Source organism: Festucalex cinctus, chromosome 14 (assembly GCF_051991245.1).
Source record: "Festucalex cinctus isolate MCC-2025b chromosome 14, RoL_Fcin_1.0, whole genome shotgun sequence".
NCBI classification, from domain to species: domain Eukaryota; kingdom Metazoa; phylum Chordata; class Actinopteri; order Syngnathiformes; family Syngnathidae; genus Festucalex; species Festucalex cinctus.
The window spans coordinates 9,370,604-9,390,099 of NC_135424.1; the positions used below are offsets into that span (position 1 = coordinate 9,370,604).

Here is a 19,496-nt window from a genome sequence, read left to right on the forward strand (position 1 = left end):
GTTCACACAACAAAGCAAGCAAGTGGTTTTTCTTTCTGTCTTGAAGGTGAGCTTCAATACAAGCGACAGCTGTTACAACTCACAACTTTTTCTCTTTGTTGTGAATGGCAGGAAAGGCATTTTTTCACACTGCCTAACGTCAAATGTCATTTAGTTGAACAAAGCGAATTTCCAATGTTTGTTGGCTTGCAATTTTGACTTTATCCAGCTTTTTTTTTTGTCTTTCAGTGTGGACAAAAGGACATCTATTTTCCCTGGAGAAGCTTCCAATCGCAGTTTGAGCGCGAGTGAGGCTGGCCACTTCTTCCATTGAATTTGTGTTTATTGCTCAGGGTGAGTTTTTTTTTTTCATTTCTTTTTTTGAGCGGATCCTGTAAATGAAAGTGCACTTTCACTGACGTGCCCTGCTTACACGAACAACATGCCTATAGTTATTTAGTTGAAAAGTGTTCATCAAAGACTATTTTAGCGTCAAATTCACTCTTCTGCTTGACTCGTTTCACCAAAATCTTATCGTGGCTGCTTTATGGTCAGATGCTGGCGTTTTTGGTGCAACCACCCTAGTGTTCATTTTATCAGCCATTTTAAAATTTATTCTTAGTATTAGTCCAATTTCAATTACATTTGTTAGCTTTTAATCATTGTTGGTGAATCTCATCCTGTTTTTATTTAGTCCATTTTTAGTCGACTATAAATCTAGCATTTTAGTCTTTGTTTTAGTCCAAGAAAACAATTTTATTCATCTAGTTTTAGTCAACAAAAACTGTCAATGTTTTAATCTAGTTTTAGTCAGGACAATCATTTTACCCTTGTATATATTTTTTTTGTCGGCATATAATGTTGAACATTTCAGATCTTTCTCTCATCTCTTTGATGAAAAACAAATTCACACACAATGACAATATATATACAAGTGGCTACAATGGCTCCATTCTATATGAACTAGTAAATTAGCCAGCATTAGTTAGCGGTTGATTAACAGAATTGTTGGAGTGTTTTAGCCGTTGTATTGATGTTACATTAATATGATTTACTTTTTTTTTTTTTTTTTTTTTTACTTTTCGTGAATTTTCGTAAGTCTGTCGCATGTGTTTGTGCATGTTGCACATGCAAGCTGCAGATTTGAAAGGGGGTGTGACTAATATATGTCTGTATGTCACATGACATTGTCACAGTGACAGATTAGCAGAGACAAGTTTTGACAAAATCATATAATATTGTCTCGTTTTTGTTCATGAACTAAAATGTTCATAGATTAGAGTCCAGTTTTGATTAAGTGAAGTACATTTTTGGTCTCGTTTTCATTAGTCGACGAAAATGTATAATGGTAAAGTCCCAGTTATTGTTTATTCATGAAAGTTTTAGTCGAGTTCAGTCTAGTTTTAGTCCGGTGAAAAATGTGTGTTGACAAAAACATTTTTGTTTAGATTTGTTGATGAAATTAACACTAAACCACCCCATGTTGTCCTGCTGATTACCGAAGAATGCAAAAAGCTAGAAACCTTCTTTTGCTAAGGTTGACTGTTTACAGTGATGCCTTGTTTAGTGCAGGGGTTACGTCAGACACATTTGACAAATTAGCATCTCAGCATTTATTGTTTTTACAGTTTGAAGCATCCACCTAATTGCCACCAAACAGTATGTGAGGTGCAGGTCTGAATTTTGTCCACTTGGGTTGCCGTCCTCACATTTTGTAACATGACGTTAGAAGTGTGTGTGTGTGTGTGTGTGGGGGGGGGGGTGCCTTGAAATATTGTCAAGTGCAAAAAGAACAGCCTAGGGGCGACGTGATGATGGTGATGCCGATGATGAAGGTGTTGCTCTCGAAGGCCGCCTTTGGCAAACCGGTAGCCAATGATCCGGAACAAGTCGCAGTCTCGGTTTTGTTGTCATTCCGAAGCTTTGCTATCCGCCGTCGCAGTGTCACCTATCTCGCCGTTGGACAAACACGGAGTTCGCGACCCCCTCGCTGTTTGGATTGGCCCCGGGCGGTGCCGGCAGGCACAAAGCCGCAACGCGGGAACGCCGCCAGGACCTTCCCCGTCGTCCCCACTGCACTTTCCGAAATTGTGACCACACGGCCACGTGGGAGCACGCGCGATACCTCGTTTGACGACAGTCTGCTGCTAATTTGTTAAGCTCAGAGTCGAGCCAAAGATCCACGTTTGCTATTCGGGTTGACGTTGACCGTCAAATTCAAATAAGTAAGTCGAGTAAGCCCATATATATATTTTATTATTATTGTTATTAGTTTTTTTGTTTTGATTTTGTTTTGCCACTTTTTTTTTGTTTTGTTTTTTTTTCTTTTTTTTTTTTTTTTTTTTGCCACTTGTCACCACGAACAAAAGGTTAATCTTATTAGTTTAAAAAAAAAAAAAAAAAGTACTTGAAGCTCCAGCATCCCGCGCCGTACGCTGGCCACTGGCAGAACTAGGGATGCACGATAATATGTTTGGCCGATAATTATTGGCAATTATCGACCAATTTGATGTCAAACAGATAAACCAGGTATTAAAGAAATCGGCCGATAATTAGCGGCAGTTATCGGCCGATTTGACATCACACAGATAAACCAGATAAAAAAAGAAATCCTCCGATAATTATTGGCAATTATGATGATTATCGATATATTGGTCAGGTAATAAATCCATGATAATCTACAATAAGACTACTCAAGACATAAACTGGTTTTTCAATTAGAAAATAGTTTCTCTTTGTACCATTACTGAAACACAATATTAAAACTGGTGTCTTCTTCATAGTGAGTACTTTAGTGTATTTCTTTACACAAATACAAATGTCTTCTTCACAGAGACCACTTTGTCAACAAATTTGTGTCTTTCTTAAACACTATTGTCATGAAACATGTCAGTCAACATAGTCAGTTGTTTCATTTTATAAACTGTGATATCAATTTTTGTGTAACATTGCAAAAGTAAATACATCTATAAAATTACTTCAATATTAAATTAATATTAATCCTCAAATTGTCTGCTTCAAAAAGTCAAAACATAAAATATGTTTTGAAATGTTAAAATTGAAGATACAATTCACATTTTTCATAGACACTTATACAAAAGTGAGTCAGTTGCTGGACAGATAAACAGAAGTCAAAGTAAGCCGATGAGTCTTCTTCCCATGAAGACTTCCGTACATTTCCCCGCCACACTTATGATGTGCTCCCCCTAGTGGTCCGCCAAGTAATTACTCAATAAGTAATGAACAATGGAGCCGTTCTAGTGGCTGTATATGAGCTACAAATATCGCCATACTTGGCGTAGGTGTATCGATAATCTATCGGAAGACGATGTATGACGATTTATCGGGATATTGATATCACACTCACATATATTTTTGACACTGTTGCACTTTTTTCACCATCAGTCTGCCGTTGAACTCATGTGACAGCACACTGCTGTCACTTTTCTTCCACTGGCCTGCTACCGATTTGACGTTCAACTATGCGACCTGCAAGTTGGGAATGCCATTACCTATGCCACCAATCTACCACATCTGTACTTTTTCTTCCGCTAACTGGCCACCAATCTGCCGTTTGCACTGCCACTGCCTGCCGCCGATCCGATCCGCCTTTAACCTCAAGAAGTCGAGTCAAATATTGTGAGTTTAGGAAAGGAAGGAAGGAAGGAAGGAAGGAAGGCGCACGTGTGTGCCTGCGGGCCAGCGCAGGTGCTCGCCCGCCTCGGAAGGAGGATGGGGCGAGACGCGGCAGACCAGCCACGCCCACGCGCTCCACTCGTCCAGAATAAAGTGAAAACACCTGCAAGAGGTGGAGACGCGAAGCACCTCCATCGGCCCCGCCGGAGTTCGTGAATGTGGTGAACTCTTGAACCGCTCGCTCGCTTGCTGGAATGTGGCACGCAGACAAACTTCCCGGGAAAAATGCGTCCCGACAAGTCGCAGGCCCGACGTTCGGGCTGCATTTTATTACAACGCCGACACGCCGGTTAGCTTCGACGGCTTTAGCAGCGGAGCCTTTTTCGGATGGTCGTGTCCACGGTAACCGCATCCACGTAGTGGCGGCCTGCTTTTGCCAGAAACGCATGCGCCCTTTGGAAGGATTTGGACATGAGCAAGGTTAATTGAGTGAACTAAAACTAACAAAAAAAACACAAACTAATATTCCAATAAACAATTTCGTTAACAAAATAAAATATAAAAAGGAAAATGCTTTTTAAAAAAACTAAAATGTATTGAAACTACATTTTATGTTTATAAAATTAACTAAAACTATAATTATAGCAAAAATGTCCATCGTTTTAGTCTTAGTGGTAATTAATTTGATGCATGAGCCTTTGGGGATGATTTTAAATGTGATTTGAAGTCGATTGATTTTGATATAAACCGGAATACGGACGTTTGAACGTGTGTCACACAGAAGCGAGGTCATCGAGCAGCAGCCAATAGAAAAGCACCTTCAGATGACGTCACTCCCATGCTGTTTTTTAAATATTGCGCACAAGTAATACAAATTTTAAAACTAAAACTAATACTGAAACTAAATAAAACAAAACTAAAACTAAGTATTAATAAAATAACTAAAACTAATAAACTAACAGAACCAGCCTGAAAACTAATTAAAACTAACTTTAAAAAAAAAAAAACCACAAAATGAAATAAAAACTAACAAAAATGAAAATTCCAAAACTATAATAACCCTTCGTCGTCGTCATCATCATCACTCTTGGCTTGCACGATATTACGCCTTCGACGGTCGGATCGACTCCTTCGTTCATCTGAACCTGTTTGAGGGCCTGGGACCAATCCGGGAAGGTCAACGGTCAAGTTCTGGTTCAAGTCCACCGACGGCAGCTTTGATTCTGGTGACCTGGAGGGTGAAAGGTCGCGTGCAAAACGAGTTTGGGTTGTCGGCGTTTGTGTCGGCGTCCCGGAATGCTGACATAACAGATGTTGTCTGACAAAGCCGATAATTACACGTTGCACAGCTGTGTGGCCCCCGCTCGCTCTTCGTCCTCCTCCTCTTCCTCCTTTGCCCTCTGGCGCTGGGCTGACTTCGCTTGCTGAACTTGGAAATCACTCTGGCTTGAAATGTACACCTGAGACAACAACAGTACAGCATTCCACTAACCTGCCAACAATCGACATTTGACCCTCCGGTATTCTTCCGGTAACGTGCCACAAATATGCCATGGACATGCCGCTTTTCTGCCACCGGTCGGGCATTGGGCAAAATGTCCGTTCCGCTAATCTGCCACCGCACAATGCCGTTGAACTGCGTCTGTTTGCCACTAATCTGCCATAAACCAACAATCTACCTTCAAAGGTGCCACGACCTCGCGTTTTTTTCTTCCACCAATCTGGCAGAGACCTTGCACTCACCTGACCTTCAACGACCTCTACCTGCCACCAGTCTGCCATTGAACTACTTGGACATGCTTTCCCCACTTGCATCCCGCCAATCTACATTTGATGCCACGTTACAATCTGCATTACTTGCCACCAATCTTCCAGTGCGCAATTCTTGTATCGATTCAATATGCGGCTGAATCTGTGTTTAAACATCAATTTTGATTGGAAATATTCAACAAAAAGTCTTACTTAGGGTTAGGGTTCATACTTTAAGCATTGAAGAATGTTATATTAATGGAACATGAAGCTTTCATATTTTATTTGAATGCTGTTCAAAAACGAAAGATTGCAACCTATTTGTTAAATACAGTGTTGAGGTTTCAGTTAAACACATTATCATACAAATCTTACAGTGTACATGTGCAAGTTGTCTAAATTGGAGTTAAAAAAAATCGCAATAATCGACTTACAGATTCGTATCGGGATTAATCGATATCGAATTGTGACATATGAATTGTGATGCGGAGGAAAAATCGACAGATTCGAGGCGATTCACACCCCTAATACCCTCCACTTGGACAACCTATTCCTTTTTCGCTTCATTGATTTTGTGTTTTCTTGTCTGCATGGAGCCGAAATTCACGCATTCAGAACGACCTCCACTTTCAATCAGCGTTTCCTCCGCTTTGCCACCAAATCTGTCATCGACCTACCATCACCCGCCACTTCAAACCTGCCAACCGCTGCTATTAATTCAAAAGCCACAGCAAGTCTGCGTATTTGTTTGCTGGTTTTGATACGTGGCGAGGCAAACATGAAGCATTTTGTGTCCACGTTGTGAGGAATGTCAGCACATTTTTAGCCCACCAAGAAAAGATGCATGCCGCAAGCAGGCGGACAAAATGTGCTTTTTTTCTTTCTTTTTTTTTGTCTGCAAAGTGACACAATGACACACGACGATGACGAGGCACAATGGAAGCTGCTAGGGTCAGAACTTGGCCCGCTCGACTGCGGTCTGAAGAGACAAAAATAAATGCAAAGAAAACACCAGCTCAAGGTCAAAAATGTGTACACGCGCACGCTCTCGTTGCGTTTTCGTTGCCAGTGCAGCAGGACGTTTTTCAGCTCACGTAAACAGAAGTGGTTTTTACACTGAAGCCGACTTCCTTGACGCAAGCGTCACGCACGAACATGTCAGACGACGGAAATCGGAAAGCAGATTTGGGAATGGATTTCATCGTCTGGCAGCGAACGTCGTCTCAATAAAATCTCGCACAGCGTCCTGTCAAGCGGAGACAGGGGACTTTGGCAGGAAAATTCTAGACTATGGAAGACCAAAACTGCCAAAATTCCAAATAAATAAATGACAAAATAAATAAATGACTAAAAGTGAAAATGAAAAGGGATATAAAAATTTTTTTTTAAATATTTTTTATATTCATTTTTCTTTTCACATTTAGTCATTTATTTATTTAGTCATTTATTTACTTTGAATTTTTCCAGCATGGAAATGTTGTATCTTCAGTTGCGTAATGTGTCGCTTGGCCGTTGTGCGCTGTTGTTGCCTCCACCGTTTCCCAGGCCAAAAATCCCTGCACAAGTCGCACCACCCCCCTCCGCAGCCCCCCGTCAGCTGACCGGCCACTGACCCCGGTGGGTGGCCGGGTGGCACCGTGCTGAACTCCCACTTCGAAACGTCGCCAAGTTCACAGCGACTGCGAGTCCATCAGATAACGACCTTGGCACGGCTCAACGGGGCCCCCCCGATGCTCGCTTCGTTAGGCCTGCCGCACACACACGCACACAGAAACATCGCATGCTTGCATTTATCACACACACACAGACACATCACACACGCACCCCAACACACACACACGTCTGTGCATAAAGACAAAAATGTCACCAGGTGAAAACACAATTGTTCATTCACACCAACTGTACAGCTACACAATCTATATACACACAGACGCACACACAGAGTGAATAAACAAAGTCGAGAAAGTGCTAACTCCTTCCGTGGATTATTTGTAACGATCATCATTTCATTTCAGAGCATCCTAGTCGTGGTTTTTAAGTCTCCCTACACGCAAGCGCATCGGAAACAAACAGCTTATTGCAACTTCTATGTTTCTTACACACGCACACGTGTTCACATGACATTTCCATCAATGAGTGTAAACCAGTGTGTAAATGCGTATTGACATCAGGTGAAAACGTGTATCAGTTTGAATGGATGGGAAATTCAGGTGTGACGTTAGTTTGACGTCAGGTGTGAACGCTATCATGATCAGGCGTGAATGTGTGTTGAGTTCAGGTGTGAAATTGTTGAAAGCAGGTGTGAACGCGTTTGTGTGAATGTTTGTTTGGTGTGAACGTGTTACTATTAGATTCTTATCTGTATTGACATCGGATGTGAAGGTGTGTTCAATTCACTTGTGAATTAAGTTCAGGCGTGAATGTGGAGTGACATCAGCTGTGAAGGCGCGGTTCGTCAAGTGTGAATTGATTCCAGATATGAATGTGGGTTTGACATCTGGTGTAAAGGCGTGGTTCATCAGAAGTGAATTGATTCCAGATGTGAATGTGTATTGACATCACAAGTGATGGCACGGTTCATCAGATGTGAATTGATTCCAGATGTGCATGTGGGTTGACATCAGGTGTGAAGGTGCGGTTCATCAGATGTGAATTAAGTTCAGGTGTGAATGTGGTTTGACATAAGATGTGAATTGATTCCAGATGTGAATGTGGATTGACATCAGGTGTGAAGGTGTGGTTCATCAGATGTGATTTGATTCTAAATGTGGTTTGACAACAGGTGTGAGCATGTGTTGAGTTCAGGTGTGAAAGTCAGGTGTGAATGTGGATTGAGGTCAGAAGGTTGAAGGTGTGAAGGTTTGTTGGAATGTCCATGTGCATGCGTCAATATTTGGTGTGCGCGTGTGTGAATGTGTCGATTGATATCAGGCGTGAATCCATATTGACATCAGGCCTTGCTCAGGTGAGAATGAGGTGTGAATGTTGTACGAGTGGAACCCTTCCACATGAGTCCATACATTTTGGAGTCGACGCAGTCGTGAAAAGTGGAACCTGCCTCAAGTTGATCTCAGCAGACAAAGACCGAGCCCCCCGTGCGGGTCTTTGGGGCCAGTCGGACTTAACGAAGCGGGCGGTTTTGCGTGAAGTGCACGTGCAGCCCGTTGACGGGGTGCACGATGGGCACGGTCTGCATTTTGGGGAAGTCCCGGGTGGCCAGAGTCCATTTGCACGTGGCCACCAGTTCCACAGCCAGAGTCTTGAGGACCATCTGGGCCAGTTCTTTGCCCACGCAGCTGCGCACGCCGCCGCCAAAGGGCACGTAGCTGAAGCGGGACGAGCGGTTCTCCTCGCGCTCTGGCCCAAAGCGGTCCGGGTCAAAGAGTTCCGGGTCTTGGAAGACGGCGGCGGTCTCGTGCGTGTCCCTGATGCTGTACATGACGCTCCAGCCTTTGGGAACCTGGTAGCCCTGAGAGCACAAACACTTAATAAATAGGTGTGTGACGATATATAGATATCTCGATAAATCGGGATACTTTGTCTCCCGATAGATTATCGATACGCCTACGCAAGTATCGCAATATTCGTAGTTTTTAATATACAGCCACTATAACGGCTCCGTTGTCCTTGACTTATTGAGCAATTACTTGGTGGGCCGCTAGGGGGAGGTGGGGAAATGGACGCAAGTCTTGAGGCGAAGAAGACTCATCAGCTTACTTTGACTTGTAAGACATTTAGCTACCCAGCAACTGACTCAGTTTTGCATATGTTTCTATGAAAAATGTTTATTATATCTTAAATTTTAAAACATATGTTTTGACTTTTTGAAGCACACAATTTCTGAGGAATCTTAATATTGATTTAATTGGAATTAATATTTAAGTCATTTTATTTATTTATTTACGTTTTTGTAATGTTAGACAAAAAAATTGTCTGTTTATAAAGTGAAACAATTGTCTATATAACTGACATGTTTCATGACAAAAGTGTTTAAGAAAGACACAAATTTGTTGACAGAAAGTGGTCTCTGTTAGGAAGACATTTGTAATTGTTTAAAACAAATACACAAAAGTACTCACAGTTTTAATATTGTTTAAAAAACAACTATTTTCTCATTGAAAAAAAATCAGTTTATGTGTAGTTTTATCGTAGATTATCATGGATTGATTACCTGACCAATATATCTTTTGAGGAATATCGATGTTAGCCTTTTCAAACAATTTGACTGACGATAAAACATCTATTTAAAACCGTTAACCTCAGGGAGTTAAATTTTCAGTTTTAAGTTCTTGGGAACGCTCTGCACCTTTTTGTGATTGTTTGAAATGATAAAGATAAGTAAAAAAAAAAAAAAAAAAAGAAAAAAAAATTCAAATATTTGAAAAAAAATTTGGAAAATTTTATTTACTGGAGAAATTAATACAGAGCTATTTAAGTTTTCATTTCATTTTTTAAAGATGTGCTGATGACCCTGGGAACTCCTTAACGTTGTTAGAATTTTAAAACAAATGTGTATTTTCTGATTAAAGAATTATAAATAAATAAATAAATAAAAGAACATTTTGCAAATCTGAAAAGTTGTTCAATAAATTCAAGTTAAGAACTGGAATTTGTATATTTTTTTTAAATTTCACGTCAATATTTGTTTCCCTTTTACTGAAAATGAATATCGGCTCCAAATATCGGTCATCGGCCTCCTTCTCTGCTAATTATATGTATCGGCCTTGAAAAAAAACATTGGCCTGTCTCTAAATTGGACTATTCTTCCAAATTGTTGGGTGGCGCTGTCAAAAGTTTGCTGCATGATGACGTCGAGTCGGAAAGGCTCGATAGCGTCCCCGTTTTGCGTACTTCAACCTTGTCAAAGTCGCCGGCTGGAGAAACACGTTCACAGCTGAACCAGTCAAATACTCAATTTTGCTTAGATTATATTTGAAAAAAATAAAAAAATAAATAAAAGACTAACACCAAAGACAAGACCGTTCCAGAAGCAGAAATAACTTGTGTGCGTCGAGTTTCTGTTTGGAAAGAAGCTGCAAGAGGAAACTTGTCGTCGTCGCTCTTGTGGTTTTTCTCCTTTTGACAGCAGCTTTTTCTTAACTCCAGCCCAATTACGTGGCCGGGCCAGGCTGGGCCTTGCTAGTTCAAGCTTTGGAAAGATGAGCTTGAGTGAACAGACATAATGGCATTTCTTGTACTATGGACCACTTCGACCCTGAGAAAGACCAGCACCAATAGCCTTCATGTCCATCCATCCATCCATCCATTTTCTTGACCGCTTATTCCTCACAAGGGTTAGCCTTCATGTGCACCACAATATTCTTGTGGGAATTCCTCTGAAATCGTTTTCATCTTTACAAAGCCTCTTGCGCAAATTGGGGGCAGCCGAGGGGCAATTAATGATTGGGGGGGGGGGTTCTCGTAAGAATCGCGATTCTCATTTATAGGGATGTGAATTGCCTAGTACCAGAAAATTTGATTTGTATCACGATTCATAGGTCACAATTCGATTCGGTACCCATTAATCCCGATACGAATTTATGTCGATTGTTGCGATTAGAAAATACTAATTTGTAAACTTGTACATGGACACCAAGATTTGCATGAAAATGTATTTTTTTATCTGAAACTTCAGATAACTGTAAGCAACTGTATTTAACAAACAGGTTGTAATCTTTCATGTTTGAACAGCATTAAAATAAAAATATTAAGGTTTAATGTTCCATTAATATTAATATAGCGTTATTCCATGCTTTAAGGTGTGAACACTAACCCTAAGTAAGACATTTTTTTGAATTTTTTTCCATCAAAAATGGATGTTTAAAAATCGGCCGCCTATTGAATTGATTCGAGACTTGCGTGCTGTAATATTGCGAAATATTGCTGAATCATTTTTTTTTTTTTTTTAAACACACCTACTCATTTAGTACAATTCAGAATCGATTTTAAATGTCCTAAAATGGATTTTATTTCAATGATTTGATACTGTCTTGCCCTTGTTTGTGTACTGGGTACGCTGTTCATGTTGTACCCGAGTTGGCCACTTAGGGGCAGTGTGGCGCCGCACGTTCTGATACAGAGTGAAGTTGTAGCCACATTAAAGAGTAGAAGGAAAAAGTCACAAGTTATATCGATAAAAGTTGATTTTTTTTTTTTTTTTTTTGCAGTGTAGGAAGAGCACATGCCGATGAGTCATGTTTAGATGCTTTTCTGTATACATTTCTGAAGCGTTTTGTATGAATAGCCGTTCTTTTGAGGGCTAAAAGTGCCGCGAGTATTGCGCTAATTAGCATTAGCTTGGAGTAAGATCATGACATTTGCTCATCTATAAAATGAAGCAGAAATCCTTGTCAATCAAATCATTTTGAAACAAAAATCGATTCTGAATCTAATCGCAGACTCAAAAATCGTAATCGAATCGAATTGTGAGACAGTCAAAGATTCCCACCTCTAGTATGAACTTGCTGTCGTGAATAGATGGACGCGTAACTTACGTCCAACTCAAAAGTCTGCAGGGCGGTCCGGTACCCTCCGGAAACTGGTGGCAGCAAGCGCAGAACCTCTTTGACGACGCAATCTAAGTAGCGCAGTCGGCTCAGCTTGTCCAGGCTCAGGTTAGGCCGAGCGTCGGCATCTCCGGCGCTGGCGAGGCCTTCGGAGTCCAGCTCGGCTTGGAGGCGCCGGACCACGGCCGGGTGGCAGAGGAGCTGCAGCAGCAGAGACGTTGACGCGCTGGCGGTGGTGTAGTGGGCGGCGAAGATCAACTCCACGGCCGTTTCCTGCAAGGTTCAGCGAGAAGTTTGCTAGGGACCACCGTCAAACATCTGAAAACATCCTGACCTAAACGTCTTCAGCGGATCTGCTGAAGATCCTCTCAGGTGCTTGAGTTGAATTGAAGTTGATGGCAACTCTAAGAATTGTAATAGAGAAGGAGAACTGTCGATCACTCGCTAACAGGGTTCGCCAATTCCAGTCCTCGAGGTTTCGGAGTACTGCAGGTTTTCGATGTTTCCGTCGACCAACACACCTGATACTAAAGACCAGGATCGTTATCAGGCATGCTGATTAGCTGATTATATGAATCAGGTGTGCTAGTGGGCGGAAACGCCGAAAACCTGCAGGACTCTGGACCTCGAGGACCGGAATTGGTGAACCATGCTCTAAGCCTCCACTTTGGAGGAGGCTCTCACCCAAGGATCTGGTTTAGTCCTCCTCATAATCTTAAAAGCAATTCTTAAGAAAGTCTGAGGTGTCTTACGCAGTCTCTGCAATGCTCATTCTTGCCACATGGTGTGTGTCTAACCCAAGACCTGGAGTGCTAGCCTGAGCTGACCTTGAGCTCTTGGATGCTGAGTTTATGACCGTGCTCCTTGGCGCTGGACAACATGTAGTCGAAGGCGTCCAGATGTTCGTGGTGGTTCTGCTCCATCTTCTCCGTGATGATCTTCTCCATGTTGGCGTGCAGGATCTCTCGGGCTTTGATTCCCTGCCAGGAGCAAGAAAACTGGTCAACACCGAAGGGGAACGCGGGGAGGAGGAGGAGGAGTCAAATCTTTTTTGATTTCTGTGTTCAACCTTCATCAACAAAATGAAAATGCAAAAATAGGAAACGGGACTAAATTGGATTTCTTGACTGGAGTGGGTTTGCGTGACCTGTGTTGATTAAAATCCACGAGAGTTTGTAAAACTCCACCATTAGTCAAGACCACGACGATTGTGAGGCAGCAGTCAGATTAGATCAAGGAACATCCATCCATTTTCGGAACCGGGTCGCCGGAGGTGCTTGGGGCCTATTGCACCAGGCTTCCGGCAGTAGGCGGGGCCCACCCCCAACTTCTCTCCAGCCAATCGCAGTCGATGAAGAACAAACGCGACCAATTCAGCCTCCATTTAATGGAGCCGGAATCAACAGACTTCGGGTCCATCGGATGCAAGTGTCCATTCCAATCAAAAGGTCACTTTGTACTAGGGCCCGAACGATTAATCGGCCGTCGATTTTAATCAGACGTTTATTGGCCTTCAGAAAACGAGTCGTTCTCCGTTTTCTTCATTTTGGTTTTTGGAACGAATATTGAGATTTTTTTTTTTTTTTTTTTTTTTTGAAAAACGACTGAATGAATGAGACACTGATTGATCGGGGTAACTTCTATCATTTATACAAGCCGTGACTACAGCGTTTAACTATTTTTATTGTTTTGTTTTTTTTCTTGCCTTTGGACAACCACGCAATGCACCACCGGGAGCTCGATTGCTTTTGTTTGACACTTGCCGTTGCAGACATGACGTCTTGCGTCTCAATTGGTTTACTCGGTCATGCGGGCGAGCTTTACGCTAAGCTCAATTGAAAATGGAAGTCAAGATTGGTAGGGGGGCGGACCTTTCGCAGGCCGCTGAGCGGCGCGTCCACGGGCAGCGAGAAGAGATTATCCATCAGTTGCTCGAAAATGGCGCCCAGGTAGACCACCCGCTCCTCGTCCAGCTGCAGCCCCAGCAGGACTCGCACGGCGATGCGGAACGTCAGCAGCTTGGCGGCGCCGTACACGTCCACGGCGTCGGGCCGCGCGCACCACTCGGCCACTTGCCGCCGCACCGCGCCCTGCAGACGCGGCAGGTACGACTCCAGGGCGCCTCTGCTGAACACTTTGGCCAGCACCTGGACAAAAACAAAAAACAAAAAACGAGTCACCGCGGCAGCAAATTGAGATGCACGCAAAACGCAAAGCGTTCCCGATTTAGGGTTTTAGGATGTACAATGTTCCCTCAATTATCGCGGGCTCAACTTTTGCTGCCTCGCTGTTTCACAGATTGTTTGGGCATCAGTAAAGTTGTTTCAAAGTGTGACATTTACAGTGGAGCATAATCAGATTCTCCCCCATTATCCCCGCTCAAAAAAATATATAATTGACAAGTATACTTGTCAAAGGCAGTGAATGAGTTTGAATTAACGTGGATTTCCAATATCGCAGGTAGATTTTGGAACGTAACACCCGTGATAAACGAGGCAAGACTGTTGGCTATTCTATTCCTTTTTGTTTGTTGATTTGGTGGACCAACAAATTTTGGTTTTGTTTACGGATTGACATGAAATCCTGGCACATGTTGAATTTTGTTTTTTATTGTTGGAATGATGATGGTGAGCTTGGTAGTTTGTTGTTGAGTGTTTGTGTTGTTTGGGCCAGAAAACTTTGGGAACAAACAGGATCGTAAAACCACTGGCACGGAGTGTGCGGGTGGTGGTATGCATGGTGAGCAGAGAGCCAAGATAGGCTTTTAGAGCAGGGTTCACCAATTCCGGTCCTCCAGGTCCGGAGCCCTGCAGGTTTTAGAGGTTTCTAGGTGACTTCCTCGCCACCCTAACCCGTACCTTCCGCTTCCTCTTGTGGGCGTCGCCGGTGGAGTTGACGAGCGTGTTGGGTCCCAGGATGATGCGCGTGCTCTGCGGCCATTGCGTGCACACCAGACTGTGCTCACCCATCAGGATCTTGCGGATGTTTTCGGCGCCCGTCACCCGGATGACGGGTTTGCCCAGGAGGTGCGTCTTGAACACGTTGCCGTGGCGACGCCGGCGACAGATGTGGAAGTCGGAGCCCTGCGGAGCACAAGCCGCCCATTAGGGCTGCACAATGTATCGAAAAAATATTGATATTGCGATATTGGCCTATGCAATATGCTTTTCGCAATGACATGCAATAAGCTTGATCTGGAATTTTATGCTTTTATCTTTGACTTGACTTGACTTGAATTTGACCAGTCAGACTGTCAGGTTTGCCTGTTCGATATTTATTAACAAAAACAAACAACAAAAACTGTACGCTTTGAAAAAAATCCTCCCCTCACCCTCTCTTTTTATTTGGTTTCCACACCCCTAGTTACATGGGTGTTCCAACCCTAATAACACAAAAGCAAAACCTAGTTGGAACACAGTGTACTTGACGAAAATGTGCACTGCTATCCAATAGTTGAACATTATCGAGATATTGCAATCATATCTATCGCTATATTCAGCAACTATATCGCATTCCAATATCGTGCAGCACTACCGCCCATCAGAATTTTCGCAGGCAGTTTAGATTATCACGGACATAACAGATGACAAAAATCTTCAGTGATTATTATTTTTTCCTGCAAACTGATGCTGATTCACTTTCTGGTTGAGTCCGTAACATCCATCAGAAAATCTGCAAAAGTGTTTTCCAGTCTTATTTTGGGGAAAAAAACACACAAAGAGAATCAGTCTGGATTTGAGAAGTTTGAGATTCTGTCTGTTGAGAGGCAATTTGGACAATTTGAAGTTCAACAAGTTCTTCAAACAGTTATCGATTAATTTGATCGTCGAGTCGTCACTCGATGGAGTCGTCGTGATTCCTCTCGTTTACTACCGCTCAGTTTTTTTTTGCCCACAAGTCCAAATGCAAAATTGTCGGAATGATGGAAAAATATGCGAGTCAGATCGATGTAAGTCGAGACAACTCGAGACGAAAATATTTCTTCAATATTCAATATGCTTGTCATTCAATTACAATTCTCGTCGAAGTTTTTGCGGAATCTCCCATCAGTTTCCCAGAACTGCAGTCTGAAAAAATGCGCACTTGCGCTCACCTGGACGAGCCAGTGCAGGGTCTCCCCGACCAGGGGCCAGCCCATGGAGCCCTGGGGCAGGGGCAGCGGGTTTCGGGGGTCCCTGGTCAGCCTCCATCGCAAAGTCCACAAGATCCGCGTGAGCGCCAGCGCCAGGAGCGCGCACAGCAGCCACGTGACGGCGCCCGTCAGCGCCCGCACGTCAGCCAAGTGCCAAGCGGGCGACATGTCGTCCTCCTCGTCCCCACACAGGGAAAGCATCCACACTCGCGCGCCTTCGTCCCCCTCGGCCGGCCTATTCGCACACAAATGAGTGGGAAAAAAGGACTCATATGCAAGTTCACAAAGGTACACATTCAAACCCTTGAATGAAGTCAAGTTGAAAAAGTCGAGAAGGATCGATAGTTGGATCTTTATCCTCATGCGCAGAGGCGGGCGCGTCGAATTTTAAGCGTCCGTTATTCGCCCATCGTCAACAGTCGGGACACCTTTCCGTCATCGTCATTTCATCGACGAAACATTCTTGTCATATTTTTTCTGTAACAATTTTTTTTCCAGATGAAAATGAAAGGAAAACTAAAATAGAAGCCATTCGTTGAGACGAAAACGATAACTAAAATTGACTGACAATTTGGTCAATGACTAAAATGAAAACAACACAGGGATGAAAATTCACACAATCCAATCAGAATTATTATTTATTGATATTTATTTAAATGTTTACATTCATTGTGCAGCTGTAAGATTAATCTCAAGCAATTATGCACTTTTTTTTTTATTTAAATGAAAACTCAATCAGTTCAACATGTTTCATTGCGAGAATTAATAAAGATACCGTTGTATTAAATATGTCTTGGGTGTTAAACTACAGTTACAAATAGGTGTTTTATTTTCTGTATATAAAAGTTGAAATGTATGCTGAAAATTGCTTTTTATTTTCGTCGACTACTGTAAAATTGGATTCATGACTAAATTATGACTAAAACTTTAATTTTAGTCCAAAGACTATAACTAAAGCTGAATGAAAACTTCTTGTCAAAATTAACACTGCATCGTCAAGCTGTCAATATTTCCAGTCCCACCGTCAATGCGTCATTCGGCGAAAAACGAGTACTTATGAAAAGTAGCACAAGTTGAATACAACTGGACGGGCCTTCCACAAAACATTACCAAAAAACATATTTAAAAAAAAAAAATAGTGATTGGGGAGGTGGAAATTTTCTTCTTCTTTTTTTATTTCATTCCAATCATTTATTTTATTCATTTATGACATTCAAACAGAAGAGAAACCAAATTTTGGGGTGTTATTTTTGATGACAGTTTGAACTGGAAATCACATCATCAATACATTAAGATTAAAAATATCAAAAACAATAACTCTCCTATACAAAGTCAAGTCAAATGAGTCAATGATTCCAAACTACACTGGGTTAAAAGTTGTGTTGTTCCGATACCATTTTTTGGCCCCTGATACCGATTCCGATACCCGGTTTTGCATTATCAGCCGATGCCGATACCGTACCGATACCTAGTTTGTTTATACCCCAACATTAAAAAGCTGCCATTGGTTCAGAGTCTTCAAGGGCCAATAGAATAAATGACTCCACTGAAAAATGACTCCATCGTGTAGCTGTCCCTATGATAATGAGGAGGGAATCGGGAATGCGCATGTTCACCCCATCGTTCATTCTCTTATTTTCAATTCCCTAATCACTATATCAAAGGATTATTATTATTTTTTTCTTCTTTTCGGGGTATTTTAGGAACTCCTGAGGTCCACTACATCAAAAAGTAGCATCAAGACTTCACACAACGCAAGTGTTGTTTTTCTTCATAACAAGTCGACTACATAAAAAGAACTGAATTGTCCTCTTAAACAGTGGTTTGCTTTGTTTTGTTTGATGATGAAAAGTTACATGTGACTAGTTCTTCTTAAAATACACCACCAAAAAAAACACTCATTTTTACTGCCAATGTTCATTACAGTCATCAAAAGTAGCACATAAGTTAAATTTAATAATCATTTGCTGCTCATCATCAGTACACCAATGCAAAATCCCAAGATTTGATTTGATGACACTTGTATTCAACTTTTAATGCTACTCTTATACGTCACTGTTTGAAAACAAAATGATAGTAACGAATGAAGGAGTAGAACGTACACACACGCGTCTGTTTGTTTTGTTTTTTTGTTTGGCAAATCTCGGCAAGTGAAATGTGAAAAGAAATCCTCCAATCTTGTTAAGTTTTCCCACGCGCGACAGCAGATAAGAAAGCGAAAGTTGGCGCGCATCGACCCCCCCTGCGGCGAGCACGCGCCGCAGGCGTCAAGACGGCGTGTGCGCGCGCGCGCACGCAGGAAGCGGATGGATGCGCCGGCGTTAACTATTCCAAACGCTTTGACGTGCGCCGTCTTGTCCGTCACCTTGAGAGCACGCTTCTTGGGGGGGGGGGGGGTTATCCACCCACCCCCACTCCCGCATCCACCCAGCAGCACCCCAAGGCGGCGGCGCGAGCGCGCGTACAAAGTGCGGCGTGCGTGCGTGCGCGCGCGTGCGAGTGCTCACCTCGTCCGTGCTGAAGTCTGTGAGCGCGAAGTTGAAGCGACGTGACGGACGGACGGCGCGCCTTTTTATTGCCGACCCACCTTCGTCTGTGACGTCACCGCCGATATGTTAAGCAGGCGGCGTGCACGCGCAGCGGACGGCCAAGCGCGCGAGCGAGCGAGCGCTAACAGACAGACGCGAGTAAGAAAGTTGTTGCTGAGTTGATGGAAGGCAATTTATTTGAATCTTCGTGACGTCATCGCCGTCATCGTGGAGTGGTGGGTTGTTACTCGATACATTTGCGTCTTTACATTTTAATGTGGTTTTTCATTTAATTTGATGTAACATGAGTCAAATGTCAGACGCTCAAAAGCAACTTTTTACTTTCTAGCTTTGTCCCCCCCAAAAAAATACAAAAGTTTTTCAACCTCTGCAGATAGCAGACAATCAAAAGTATTGATTTTATGCTATTTGCCAGCTTTGTTGCTAATGTCGAGATGCTCACAGCCAAGGTTATTTTAGTGAACTAAAACTATTGGAAAAAAACAAAACTAAAATTCAAAAATCAATTTTGTTAACAAAATAAAATGAAAGTGCATTTTAAAAAAATGAAAATCTAAATAAAACTATATTTTATGTTTACACAACTATACAGCAAAAATGTCCTTCGTTTTCGTCTTTGGTAATGAATTTAATGCATGAGCCTTTGGGGACGATTTTAAATATGATTTTAAGTAGATTTATTATATTGGGCGTTTGAAAGTGTGTCACACAGAAGTGACGTCATCTCGCAGCAGCCAATAGAAAAGCACCAAAAGATGTCGCTCCCATGGTGTTTTTTGAATATTGTGCACAATACACATTTAAAAAAAAAAAAAATAATAATAATAATAATAAAACTAATACTGAAACTAAACTAAAACTAAACATTTAAGACATAACTAAAGCTAATAAAAACAGAACCACCCTGAAAACGAATTAAAACTAACAAAATTAATGCCATATTGG

The 19,496-nt window shown here is 42.2% G+C and overlaps 2 protein-coding genes across 2 annotated transcripts in view; both read right to left on the reverse strand.

Annotated features, from left to right (window-relative positions):
• sar1ab (secretion associated, Ras related GTPase 1Ab) overlaps positions 1–19,496 on the reverse strand; it is a 109,352-nt gene that overhangs the window by 76,214 nt on the left and 13,642 nt on the right. The gene's annotated exons all lie outside the window — the stretch shown is intronic.
• cyp26c1 (cytochrome P450, family 26, subfamily C, polypeptide 1) lies at positions 6,966–18,560 on the reverse strand. Its single transcript, XM_077495329.1, has 7 exons — positions 18,510–18,560; positions 15,964–16,237; positions 14,729–14,953; positions 13,742–14,017; positions 12,698–12,850; positions 11,859–12,143; positions 6,966–8,833 (listed from the first exon to the last, which is right to left on the reverse strand). Exons 2-7 carry the CDS (start codon positions 16,201–16,203, stop codon positions 8,486–8,488), a joined length of 1,527 nt encoding a protein of 508 aa, XP_077351455.1. The 5' UTR covers positions 16,204–16,237; positions 18,510–18,560; the 3' UTR covers positions 6,966–8,485.